This window comes from Sceloporus occidentalis, unplaced genomic scaffold (assembly GCF_023333645.1).
Source record: "Sceloporus occidentalis isolate IW3139 unplaced genomic scaffold, rSceOcc1.0.p SCAF_46, whole genome shotgun sequence".
Lineage (NCBI taxonomy): Eukaryota > Metazoa > Chordata > Lepidosauria > Squamata > Phrynosomatidae > Sceloporus > Sceloporus occidentalis.
The window spans coordinates 7218295-7233220 of NW_028317026.1; the positions used below are offsets into that span (position 1 = coordinate 7218295).

At 35.2% G+C, this 14926-nt stretch overlaps 1 protein-coding gene across 1 annotated transcript in view; it reads left to right on the forward strand.

Moving 5' to 3' along the window:
• LOC149289386 (protocadherin Fat 4-like) overlaps positions 1 to 14926 on the forward strand; it is a 197976-nt gene that overhangs the window by 161015 nt on the left and 22035 nt on the right. The window contains exons 7-9 of the mRNA XM_089490751.1: positions 329 to 503; positions 13534 to 13714; positions 14664 to 14911. Coding sequence (XP_089346877.1) covers positions 329 to 503; positions 13534 to 13714; positions 14664 to 14911 — 604 coding nt within the window. The remainder of the gene's footprint in view (positions 1 to 328; positions 504 to 13533; positions 13715 to 14663; positions 14912 to 14926) is intronic.

A 14926-nucleotide genomic window follows, 5' to 3' on the forward strand; every position in this document is an offset into this window, starting at 1 on the left:
TACGGTTGTGGGAAGCTTTGTGCATTGAGAACTATAGGCTGCAAATACATTTCACAGTATTTATTGCAAAAATGTAGAGATACCTTCAAACTACACTTTGAAAAATATGTTGTGATCCAACCTCCAAGGGCAGTCAGGTACATTTATGGAAATTACTTTTTCTCTTGTTAGGTACTTGGGCTATTTTACACAGACACACATTTTTGCTCTGTTTTGGCACTTATATATAGTTTTATTAATACACATAAAACAGACAATATACATTTGCTAATTCATTATTTTGAAACGTGAGCACCCATTATTGTTATTGTTATTTTTGTTATTATAGGTAGTAGCAAGAGATGATGATCAAGGTCTAAACAGCAGGTTGACATATTCTTTGGCCTCTGGCAATGAAGATGGTGCCTTCAGATTGTCATCAAGTGGACAGTTAAGTTTAATTAAAAGCCTAGATCGTGAGGAAAAAGAGCAATATACCTTATTGATCACAGCTGCTGATTCAGGTACTGTTATTTTGTTATTATGTTTTGTTTACAAATTCAACACATGTGTATGTATGTATATATAGTCATTTAAAAAAATATATTATTACTTTAATAAATCGTATTTTGTGACAGTTCTCCCTTTCTTACAAGCTAATTGCCCAATTTATCTAAGATTAACAGTTTTGAACTTTAGTGAACCGATTTCCTCATGTTAAGCTGAAAGCATCATCCATATTAAAAGCCTCTATGTGTTCTGAAAGCTATTATTACTTAATTGATATAACTATGAATAATATATTTGGATACAGTGGTTGTCATTGTCAGTGCACTAATAGATTTAAAAAAAAATCCTAAAATTTCCTTTATAATATTTTCATAGAAGTTTATACACTATTGACACAGTTATAATAATAATTGTTATAATTATAAATATAAGATTCCCTGATTGTTTTTTTTTTGCAGTTGACTTAATTTCATGGTATGCTAAATGCTGCCTTTAAACATATCTGTCTTCTAGAAATGATTCCCATCTGTGCTATCTCATCAAGGTAAATGAGATGGGTAGTATTCTCTCAAAGTAAAATGCCTGGATTTTTTCAGCTGAGCAAATAAAGTATCATCGCATGCAAGCAGATGAGTAGTTATTATGTTAATTTTGCAAACTTCAAGTTGACTGGCACACAGACCGATTCCCTGTGTAGGATTCTGCAATTAGTGTCTTCCAAATTTGCATCCAAATGACTAATATAAGCATGCGACAAAGTACGCAATCAGCGCACAACCAGCAAATACTATTTAAAACCACCTATCCAAATAATAAATATCGGCTAATATATATTAAAAAATTATATATAACATATAAAAAAAATTATAAAATATATATATATATATATCAAAAACATGCTTTTTTGTTTTTCTTTTTTGAGAAAAATACAAAGTATCAAACTAATGTTTACATTCCAATGTTAAGTACCGTTAAATAAACTATTTTGTACGGCAAATTGTCCTCAATCCCCTTTTGGAATACATTAAAATATGTTATTGCTACAAGAATGTAAAAATGATTATGGATTTAGAAGCAATTAATGATGAGTTGTGATACTGGGACCTATTCATGAAACATCTGCACATTGTTTGCTTAGTTGGCTCATGGAAACCTACAAGTTGAACTTTAGTTTACATTTTGTTGATTTGGCCCAATAGCATTATTGACATATAATAAAGGGATTAGAACATAAAAGAGCAGAGAATGTTCCCCTTTTTATTTTTATTGTTTTCTATCATGATATGGTATTTCTGTATAGCCCAGAGATTTCAACAACAATGAATTGACTTTTCTACCCCAATTTTACATGGGCAATTTAAAAGATTAATATTCCCACATGCAAATCCTAGGAATAGCACTTTTAAAACTTTGGAAACTTGGAAAAAAGATGTAAAGTTACATACATTTTGGGGACCTCAGAGGCCTCTTCTTCAGATTAAATCATAAATGTATACTTGTGTTAATAAACAGATAACCCCGAAAAGTAGAGGGGCAATCATCAGTTCCACATTACTTGGATGTGTATAATTGCCAGAAAACTAAATAGACATGCTTTTAAAAGGCAAGCGTATAAATATTTTTTTCCTTTAACTGTGATTTGCTTTGTGAAAAAGCCAATGAGAAAATCGTTTTGCTTTTCGCCATCTGGATGAGACTAAGAAAGATAGGTAAACATTATGCTTTGGCCATCCAACAGGAATAGTAATGGGATGGCAGCGCTGTTCCTAAATGTCTTTAACTTATGGGATCCTGTCTTTTGAACATTTTGTTTCCAAGGGAAATTGGAGACATTCCTCTAATCATCATCCTTTTATTTATTGGGTGCATTGATATTGTGCCACACATCTGGACGCCTTCTAACAATCAGTGTCTACTGTTCCAGTGAAAGCTGTGGATATAACATGCAAAGGGGTATTAACAAAAAGTGTAGCTGCATCCAATGAATACAGGTCAATTACGTACTAATAAGCACCACAACAGCTGGCAGGTATTGGATGGTTATTTCTCGCTTATACGAGGATACATAGTGATACTATGCAGCCCAATCATGATTCATTTGTTAATGTGGGCTGCTCCCCCTGAACCAATGAAAAGAAGGGGGCGTATTCTGTCCAAACCACATTTTATAAAGGATGTCGAATAGGCAGGACACGGATTGATAGATCCTGATGAAGCCGGAGGCTCTGCTGGAGAAACGCGCATTGGGTTTTTCGTCTTTCTAGTTTCACCCGCATACTAATACGAGCTATAGAGGACGGGCCTATCCCATTTTTGAACAGGGATAGAATGTAATCCACCATCGCTATGTTTTGAATAGCAAGCACTATATGTTTCGAGGGTATGGTCCAGTAGCTAGCGGTTATATTGATGCATTTGGGTGCTTTGAGTGAATAGGAGTAAGGACAGGGTATAGTACATTTAATTTAGTTACTTAAGAGTGTTTTAATTATTTTAATAAAGGTTATATTTTAATCTTGCATTGCATTTATTTATATATATTTAATGTTTAACATCTCTAGCTGTTCTTCACCTTGCCCCAAAAAATGTGCAAAGAACCTCCCTCGGGTGCCTTAATAGCCTACAAAAAAAATGTCACTGCCCATAAGTGAATTTTTTGTCACCTGTGTAACAGTGTACAATTCAATTTACTTTGTGCATTAATCTTTCTGCCAAAATCACCAGTCACCCATTTCGTTCGGCCTTAATTCAAAAACAAACAAAAGGGTCATGGATAATTTTGCCATTGACATTGTTAGCTTTGCCATGGATGACAATTATTCTTGAACCGATACAGCAGAAAGTAGATAAACAAAGAGATCAGTTTAACGCAGCAAGTGAAACAAGATACAATAATGTATACCCATGCTGTCAGAGGCCCAATTTATTGCGGGCCACCTACTAAAAAACATTCAGCATTTAGACACAAAAGTAATTTATAAAGATGAGTAATCATTTGTTACCAGTAATTATGTGGTGGACGGTTTAAGGGTTTAGTTTCAGTTTGAGGATTTGTCAACCATAATTAAACTGTAGTTTGCAGTGGATCCATTTAGAACACGTGCCTTTAATAGAAAACTATTCACCTATATTTCATGCCAAATTATTATTATTATTATTATTAGGTGAACTGATAATAAAGCACACGTAATGCAAAGTTGTCCTTTGTGGCAGTTCAAACTTTAAGAAGAAGTCGTCTTTAAAGTTTAGTCCACACATATATATATATGAACCTCCATGAACTACTTTCACAAAGGTCTTTGGAGTATGTTCTCTTGGGCCAAACCACCAATATCTATTTTTCCAGATTAAAAAAATTACAATAAAAGGTATAGTAAATAATTATTGAACCACATTTTGTCTTACAAAGTATCACTTGCTACTACACATGAACAATAAATCCTTTAGAGAGTACTTCGTTTCACAAAGTTTCAGCCAGCTTTGATGATTTAGGTTAATCACATTTGGAGAAATATTTTTTCCCCTCGTTAGGGCTATTTCTGGGGTGGTAGCATGCGCTCGTCTTTGGCGGAACAACAGACCTTGTCATTTAGCTAAGCCTCGGCATTACTTCTTTTTATAAAGCATGTACTCCACAACAAGCCACTTTAGCAGTTTACGACATGTTGTACTCGGCACTCACAAGGGGTGCATTGTATATTAATTTGGAAAAGGAAAGACAGTTTTAAGGTTAGCTTTATTTTCCTATGGATGTAATTTTAGATTGTTTACATTGCTACTTTGGGTTACATTACGAGATATTTAAGCTGTGTGCAGTAAAACAAACATGCTTGCTATAAAGTATCAGATATTTTTTTAAGTGAATTTGCCAATTTAAAATAAGATTTGGTGTCCTTCTGTTCTAAACTCCCCAACATCTGTGTATAATATTATTGATACACAATGAATGCACTACAGTGGTACGTTACAAATTTAAAATTAAATTGATTAAGAATGTTAAGTGAGAAGCGCAGGGAAACGTTTGTGTATGGAAGTGCTGTGGTATGTATTATATTCACTGCAAGATTATCAAACGTTCCCCTCCTTTTCCTTTATAATGCAAATCAATTTGGAAAAAGCCTTAACTCTAAAAATATTATTCATTTCTTCTCTCTTCTTATAATAATAATAATAATAATAATAATAACTGTTCTCAAAAATATTTATTTTACAAATTTGTAAACTGTATGTCAACTAGAAAAAACTAGAAATCTATTAAAATAAATTATAAACTTATAAATAAATTAAATAAGTTTAAATAAATAATATTTACTGGACAGATATGGTATAGCATAACTCCTATCATTAAATACTGAGCCAGACATTGATGGTGTACAGCATAACTCCCATCACTATACACCAAGCCAGACATTGATGGTAGTGCAGGATAACCCCTGCCTGTTCCACAGCTGCCCCTAAAATATCCCGTGTCACTTTAGCCCCTGAGGTAGCCTGTCTGTGTCACCTCTGCCCCTGAAGCAGCTTGCCTGTGCCAACTCTTCCCCTGAAACAGCCTGCCTGTGCCAACGCTGCCCCTTTAGCAACCTGCCTGTGCCACCTCTGCCCCCTAAAGTCTCTTTCCTGTGCCACCTCTGCGCTCTAAGTAGATACTAGTACTAGGAGTACTCTAGGAGGGGGAGAAATTCAGGAAAACCAATAATTTCACATATTTTAGGAGTCACTAGGAGGCGGAATCACTAATTTTGTCATAATGCATCTACAATTTTTAACGTGTAACCACACAACTGAATAAAACCATATTTACAAAAGGAATATGATCAAAGTGGTTGAAAAGTAACACTTTCCAAATAATTCCATGTCATCCCTAATATGCATCAACAGCTGACACTGGTTCTGTTTCCATTTGTCCAGCAGATTAGATCTTTCCATGTTTTTGCATAATCTACAATTAACTGTATTGGCAAACTGTTTTATCCTAGGATTAACTCTGTCTGGTATGCCCTGAAAATCTCATTGTTTGTTCATTTTATACTATCTGCAGCAGTATAAAAAAAGATACAGCAAGTGATGATCAGAAACATACTGTGTCAACAATCTTTACTAAGACGTGTTAATCACATGCACTCCTGTTAATTCTCTTAATGGTATAAAGAGACAAAAGGCATCACATTTTAATCACCTTATGGTCATCATAGTGTTGTTAGAACACAATATACAACAGCTGTTTTTGTAGTTGAATTAGTGTGCCATTTATAATAATATTGAACATATATGTATGTATATTAAGACATTTTATATATCCACAAATATATTATTATACAAATTCTAGATTTAGATAGATCTGTTTCTTGTCAAGGTCATCCTCCTTCTGCCTCCTGTTAGTCAAAATTATTGTTTCCTAGGGGCACCTGACACTTAAGTCTGTTACACTCCCACCAAATTATACATGTTTTTTAAACATTACTAATTTCCACTTAATAACACATTAATAACCCTTTTAGTGAGTACGTAAACTATAGTGAAGTCCTTTTGAACATTCGGTCATTCAGCTTCCAATAATAAGATCAACTTCTGCGCTGGTCTCTCTACTACTGAGATCTTGTTTATCCGTTCTCCTTTCTTGCTTAGTGTTTTATCACCAAGTGCTATTGTGGCTGTCCTTACTAGTCCATCTGGACTGATTATGGTATCTATAATCCTTCCAAGTCTCCATTCATTTCTTGGCAAATTATCATCTGCATCCATGACCACATCAGCAATTAGAAAATTCCTCTTGGGAGCATGCCAACACTGCCTAGCAGCGATGTTGAGAAGATATTCTTTTTTCCATCTACTCCAAAACTGTTCAGTAAGATACTGTACTCGTCTCCATCTCTTTTTCCCATATAAATCTTCTCTTGTGACCTCTCCTGGTGGTGGCAGGGCTGTGGTGGATTTCATGGTAATCAGATGGTTACGTGTAAGTGGTTCTAAGCTCTTGGGGTCATTTAGGTTGTCCACTGTAAGGGAGCGACTATTGACTATAGCCATGGCTTCATAAAACAAAGTGCGTAGTGAAGCATCATTGAGTCTGCCTTATGAGAGGGAAACTGTAGCATTAACAACACTCTGTACAGTTTTGATTTGCCACTCCCATACACTACCTGCATGACTGGAATGAGGGACATTCATAACAAAATCAAGAAAAGCAGTGAGCCTTTCTGAGTCAAGTTCCTGTAATGGTAAGTTAAGTTCATTAACTTAGAAGCAGACCATACCTTTTGTGCTGTTTCCTTCCTTCTTTAGTCATGAAAGGACCAAAGCAATCCATACCGCAATACACAAACGGTGGAGAAGGCTCCACACGTTCTTTGGGGAGATCACTCATCCTGTGGCCTTCAACAGATTTTCTACAAGTTACACAGTTGTAAGAGGTGACAGCTCTGGTTATGCCAGGTATCCAGTATCCACAAGATCTGATTTCATTAATTGTGAAACATTTTCCTTGATGCTTTACACTTTCGTGATAGTGTGCAATTATCAACCTTGTCATATGATGATCTTTAGGAAGAATCAGGGTGCTTGAACGAGTGAATGCACGATGAGTGGTTTAATCTCCCTCCCACCTTGATTATACCATCTGTATCTAAGAAGGAGTCCAGGTGATGAAGTTTATTATGACCTGGAAGTTGTTTTCCTTGACTCAGAACATCTATTTCTTTCTGATATATTTGTTTTTGCACACCCTTCAAAATCAAGCGTTTTGCATCATCTTGTTCACCCACTGATGCAGGTGAATTGGTTTTATCTTTCTTAAGAAGAAGGCGTGCAATGGCCTTGACAGCCTTAGACCAAGATGAAAATTTGGACAAATAGTCTACAAGATCTTTACTTTCTGTGGTCTTTGTTTGTAATGTCTGAATTTTTCTTACTTCTGGGTCTCCTACTGGGAGTTCCAATATAACATTTGAGTTTGGTATTTCCTTTTTCCACAAGAATGAGGGACCAGCGAACCAGTTAGATGAGAGTAACTCATTTATTGTTCTTCCTCTAGAAGCATTGTCTGCTAGGTTTTCATCCTCATTTGCTGTTTCTACATCACCTCTTTCAATTATGTCCTTCATGTAAGCAATATAGTCTGTCTTGTATTTTTCATTTTTACAGAACTTCTTGTGCAACTGATTAAGTCTGACTTTAACAAGTTCTCTGTTGTCAGGTAAGTATGGACGTTGTTCAAACGGAAGGGGCATTTCATAATGTCCTTCAGCATTTTTCTTTATGCTGCCCTTCAGTTTGTCTAGGAACGCAATATCATCTTGCGAGATTGTCTGGTCATCTGCTGTGACGTCCTTAAAGTCCGACTCTAGTATATGGATTGCATCCACAGGTGTCAAAGCTGGTATCTCCTTTGTGGTTAATCTGTGACAAAGACTGACTGCTGATGATACGTTGATGCGTGGTGTGGAGCAGCCCACAATACTCCATCCTAAGTCTGTCAGAATAGCATAAGGTTCATCTTCTTTACCTAGTATGACTTGTCAGGGAACTAGCACTCTAGGGCAGTTGTAGCCAATCAGTAAACCTGATCTTTACAACTGAGAAGAGGTGGCATTTCCTTTCTATTTACCTTCAAGTGAGCCCAGTTATTTGCTGTTTCTTGCGTTGGTATGTGATCATGATTAATAGGAATACACTCCTTTGTGTATACTGGCGGAAGATTGATATACACTGAGGAATTGTACCCTCTTACACGAAGATTAGACACTCTTTTACTTTCGATGACCGTATTGTCTCCTATCATGGTGGTGAGTTTAAGTTTTATTGGGTGAGTATCTACTTGAAGTACGTTACTTATTTCTTCGTCAATAAAAGTACTGTCACTCTGAGTGTCTAACAAAGCATAAACAAGCTGTTCATTGGATGGATTTTTAACAGACGACACCCATACAGGTACTATCATATATCTCATGACTGAATGACCTGTGCTTGTGATGTTAAGTGACATGGCATTAGTAGTTTCACCATCCTGTACATACGCATTGCTTACCATGGACAGTGATTGTTTCCTAACTCCGTTAGTCTCATAGCTGTAATCGTGAAGACATGTGGGATGACGTAACTTGCATACGTCACATGTGTGGCAACGATGACATTCTTTGGCGCAGTGACCTGGTTTTATACAACCATAACAAAGTTTATTATCTTTGACATATGCTCTTCTGTCTTTCAGAGACTTTTGCATGAATTCTGGGCACTTACAAAGTAGATGATTGTCATCTTGACACAACATGCATGGTGTTTTTAACTGTCCCTTTGCTTTTGTCTGTTTATCATTGTTTAAAGCTGTTTGCATTTTAAAGACAATTGCTTTGTTTCTTTGGGTTTCCTTTTGTGACTCATGTAAATGCAGAGCATGAAAGGAAGTAATAGGATTACACATAATCTCTGCTTCCATTGACATGAATTTTACAAAGTCTTTAAAGGTTGGAAATTCTTTGCCATCCATAAGGGATATTGTGACCTGGCGGTTCCACCTGGAGGCTGCCTAGTCAGGAAGTTTCTGTATCAGCTTTTGGTTCTCTTCACAGTCGTTTAATATTTCCAGGCCTTTCAGACTTCTTAAATGCCTGCCTGCAAGCCATACCTCATGTATGGCTTACAGGCAGGCATTTAAGAAGTCTGAAAATGCTCTCAGACCTTCTGCATCTTTGCACTGTATTCTAGGCCACTTTGACAGCTTCTCCCGGAATGCTCTTTGAATGATAAAGGGCTGCCCGTATCTTTGGTTAAGCTTGTTCCAAGCATCTTTGTAGGATTCCTCATCATTTCGATAAAACGTGCCTTCAAGACATCTGTGTGCTGAGCCACTCACGTACCTTTTCAAATAATAAAGTTTGTCAGCTGCAGAGATGCCCTTTCTATCTATAAGTGGCATAAATGAGGCTTTCCAGTTCACAAACTGAATTGGGTCTCCTTTGAAGACTGTAGGTTCAGGTGTGGGTAACCTGTTGATGGCAATGCTGTCCTGAACTGCTTGAGCAAGGTGAGCCACTTCACTAAGAGTTGTTGACTGAACAACATTGTATTGTGGACGTGTTGTAGGAGAGATTTAATTTCTCTCACTTTCATGTTCATTTTGTAACAAGTTCAACTGATCTTTCGCTTCTTGTTTTATTTGCTCATCATAGGATTTTACTCTGGCGCGTGCAACTTCTAAGTCCTTTTCTAACTGCAGCCGTTCTAATTCAAACTTATGCCTTTTCAGGGGGTTTGCTAAACAAACTAATCAACCTTGTATATGAGGATGGACTCTGATAACTCTTGTTAATATGCTGCCTCTCTTGTATTACTGTTATGACCAGTATTACTGTTGTGACCAGTATGACTCAGCATATCCCAAGGGCATTTCCTTCTGAGTAACAGTCCTACCCCAAACACCTTCCCCCTGCAACATGGACAGTGTAAACCTTATCCACATTTAAACTTACAAAAACTATGAGAACATAAATACAACAAATTATAACATAAATGACAGTTAAGTCTGTTACAATCAGTTATTTTCTTACATTGCTCTTTATCAGGAATATAAAAAGAACATAAATATATTTATATCAAAAACACTGCTCCTAATTGTAAACATATTAACAGATTTTACATACTGAACCTAAAATATTATATATATATATATATATATATATATATATATATATATATGTGTGTGTGTGTGTGTGTATTTAAGAATTTAGAAACAAAGAAACACATGCATCGCACTGGCTAAGTAATTAATAAATATGATTTTGATAAAACTCGGTACCCTTTCTATGTAATGTTTCCTTTTTTGACTATACTCTGAAGATGTCTAGACTGAAATTATTTTTGAAAGCAAATTAAAAAAAGAAAACACTTTTCCCAAAGAATATTCAAGGTCACAATTTTTTTTACCACCCCTGTCATCACCGTTTGATCAGCTTTTTTTGACTATTTAGTCTGATTTGGATGCTTTTAAGTGATTGCTAAACCACGTCAACTTTGTTACAATAGCCCTGGTTCCCTTATTGTTTATAAGTGGTCATCAAAATATAATATTTGTGGATAAGACTGGGACTAGGAAGCATTTCTATTTATGTATACCTTTTGTTGTTTTTTTTTTTCTGCTAAGCCCCAACCCCCATATCTCCTCCTGGAAGCATCTTGCTTCAATGAAATCATTATAATAGCGGTAATAATCTTCTTGTCTAAATCTATTGACTAAAGCTGATTTAGAGGGGTACGCCACTTCAATTACACTGCAGTCCCTCTAGTAACATTTTTTCATTTATTTCAGGAAAAATAACATCAAATTAATGTAAAGTTTGATGAAAATCAAATGTAATGTTTAGCTAGCAACAAGTAACAATAAGACCTAATGTGAATCTTGTGTTAAAAGCTTAATAATACCATGATAAAAGTTTAGTGACATGTACTTGACAACCTTTCTTTGCATTGAGACTTTTGCTACATCTGGGAAAACAACTAATTTACATCTGTTCACTGAATCATAGATCATTCACTGTGAATTAATGATAACTAATGTGACATTCATTTTGTTCTGCTCAAAGCCTACTTATGTATGTCCAATGCTATATGACACTAGCCTTCATTGCAATTGTGTTCGTTTATATTTAAGCACAAAAGCCCTCATCATGTAGATTATTGTCAAGGGATGCTTTAACAAAGATTTTCTGGTGGTCCGCTGGTAAATGATTAAAAACCCAGTCCTCGTGAGTAACCGCTCTTGCAGCGAGATCCTGAATTCTGGGAATAGAGCCTGACCAAGAAAAACAGAATCTCTTACCACAAATATGATATTGGTATTAAACTCAGACTACATAGTTAAACGGTTACCAACTTGCTGCTTTTCCATGGGGCCGGTGACCTCACTTGCAAATTATTCTTTTGCTTACATTTCCCACCACAGATGTCAGAATAGTATATGTATTTTGGGGTCCTAAATTTTAGGTTCCTATTAAGAATGGATAATAACAATAAAATACTAGATTTTCAAGACAAATAATGTAATTTGTGATTGAGTAAATTCAAAGTAGTTAAAAATGATTTTTACTTTGTATTCGGAAATTATGTCTTTGGGGCCATTTTTGTCTAACTGGTGGCTCATGGGCCAGATGAACATTTATATGTATAAGATCAGTGTTATCCAATGTTTTAAATGTGGACAGAGCAATGACCCTAAATAGTGCAGTCTGTGATATGAAAGAAGTGTGAGGGAGTGCTATGAGAGAGATCTGGGCTGATGGACGTAGAGACCCCCGACTCGGTTTTGTACTTTGGGTTGGTTTTAAGGATATTTTCTGCTAGTTGGATCGGAGGTGTGGAGTGGACACCAATCATTTTATTATGGTTATGGGTAGGCATAATAGTGGGAACTATCTAGAAAAAAGTTGGGGAAATGTTTTAGGCCGTAATGGTGTTATTTATGATTAAAAGGGCATTTTGTGTTTTCCACCTATTTTCAATGTATGAAGAACAACGTATATTTCTAGTTTTGTAACCAGTAATGTACATTGTGAAGTGTAATGTGTATATCTAGGAAACTTAACTATTTATCTTCCAAGTTGACGAATACACTTATTAGTATCTGCCAGTTAATTTAGTTTTCAAGAAACATGATATACTTTATTCTTAGGGACCTTGGCACAGATCTCAGCACATTGTACTATCATCAAGATGAACGGATGTTAATTTGGTATCCACTAATTGCCTGGATTTTAGTGGATTCAACTGTACATCTCAATTTTATGGATTAAAACATCTTTTTAATTGTATTTGGCTTGCAAATCAACTATCCAAATTAGAGAGATTCATCTTGAAATCCCTGAATCCTTGCAATAATATGATACTCCAAGACCCTCTGGGCTTGTAATTATTGTAGAGGTTTAGGATTTTGCCAATTAACATAAAATCAAACACTTAATCCTGAAAACCTGCTGTGTTTGCAGCCCTGAACAAGCAAACAACTATGCGGTTGTTGTACGAAAGTCAAAAGTGAAACTGTGAAGTCATTAGAAATGATATAAAAATTATTGGTGCACCTGAACACAATAATTCAGGAGGGATTCCTTTTTTAATATTTATTACTAAAACAAGGAATCATTTGTGCCCTGATGTTTATAGTTGCTGACAAATTAAGAACGGCCAATGGCGGTCTTATATTTAATTTTAAATTAAAAAATCAGTAAGCTATGTTTGGGAATCAAGAACACCTGGCTACATGACAAAAAGAAAGGTGTGAAATTACTCAAACTAATTTGTCTTTCATTGCAGAAAATTTATACTAATTAAGGACATGCAGTGTGCTATATTATGTGTCATCTGTGGGGAATTCTATAATATAGCCATGCAATACATATACATATGTATATATATAAAAAAATAATATATATTTATATATATATATATATATATATATATATACACCAGTAATGACAAATGTTATTGATAACTATTGTGATATTTTTATAAATGCCAAAAATTATTTATGCAACACAAAATGTCACAGAAATTGGCGGACCCGATGATCAGGATGAAATATTATGACATCTTGGTATATTCATCCTATATAACACTATATAAACTCTAAATATTATCTAAAACTATAAAATAAAAGAGTGTTTTTTGATTCACTGTGCCAGGTATTGCATGTACAAAACAGCTACAAATATTTCAGTCCAAAAGGGATCCCAGAATAGGCCGCAGAGGATATAATTTCATTATTGTGCACAAAGAAGGACAGAGGCTCACATTTCTCTGTAAAAGCAATTTAAATTCCATAGCACCGCTTCTAGGCAGTTTACCTTTCTGGCTGCATCCTAAACCATTATTTTAGTAAAAAAAAAATGCTTGTTCTTTTGGAAATTTTATAAATTCTTATAAGAATCCTCCACCTACATGCAGCAAATACGGTAAATGCTATCAACATGGAAACATTTTCGGTAACCCTCTATTGCAGTAAAAATTTAAGATGTGTAAATACTTGTATGTGATATATGTTTTTATATTTTTTTGCAGGGAACCCAGCTCTTACAGGAACAGGTACCATCACAGTGAACGTCGATGATATCAATGACAACAAACCTTTGTTTGCCTTAAGTCAACACTTTATAGCAATCCCCGAAGATGCACCTACAGGAACAGACATTCTGCTGGTAAATTGTTCAGATCCCGATGCTGGTGTCAATGGAGTTATTCGGTAAGTTCTGCACACTTTCTGCTACTGTAACACCTGTTGTGTTAACCCTTTCAAGCGCATTTGCTTAACACGCATAGATGCCGCTCCTGCTTTTAGGGTTTTAAGGGTTACAGCTTTTCCGTTCAACCCCCTGCCGTTGAAAGCCTCATGTTGAGAGCACTTTTCTTTCATTTAATATATTTATCATCATTTTTTTTTCTTAACAGGGTAATGAGGATGTTAACTAATATTGACAGACCTAACGCTACCTACTGTGTACTGCAAGAATTCAAAGTAATCTTTTAGTGGTTGTTAATGAGGTTGTCTTGTATGAGGGGTTTATTGGAAGTTTGCAAGTGTTTACCGACTTGGCAAATGGTTTATATTTTGTATTAGTAGTGGTAAAAAATATACATAAATGTATGTATATATATATATATATATATATTTGTACATTACTTGGATAAGCATCTATTGGCAAGTTTAAAAAAAAAGTTAATTAACTATATATGGTTGCTGGATAGTAATGAAATGCACATAAAACCAGTATTAGATATTTCATATTTCATAAGGCAAGTTATTTACTTTGGATGCAACATATCAAGAGTGAGGATTCAGCTGGCGTGGTTGTAATATTAAAGTAATTTAAAATGATCATAGAGCTTTCTGTATTGTTAATAGTATATTTAATTATCCATTTTTGGATTCATTTACCAAATAGCTACATTTTAATGAACTCTTTCCATGATGAACTCGGTTGGACTGAAAAAGACTATTTGGCATTCAGTCTTGGAGTTCTTTGTATTGTTTGAAATGTAGTAATTTGTCTGCATAAAAAATATAATTATATCAACATTATTTTTGTGTTTACTGTCCCGATTAAATTGCACTTAATAAATAAAAGGTATTAATAATACTAATACATTATTATTGTTGTTATTGAAACAAATGTTTTTATATATTTTGACAGATACAGTTTGATTGGCGGAAATTCCCAGTTTACTATTAACCCTTCCACTGGTCAGATCATCAGCAGTTCAATGTTGGACCGAGAAATGAAAGACATTTATACTTTGCTTGTTGTGGCAACCGATGGGGGATCCCCTGCATTGACAAGTTCAACTAATGCGACCATAACTATTCTTGATGTGAACGACAACCCACCAAGATTCTTGCATCATCCATATGTCACCTACATTCCATCACCTACTCCTTCAGGTAGTGATATTTCCC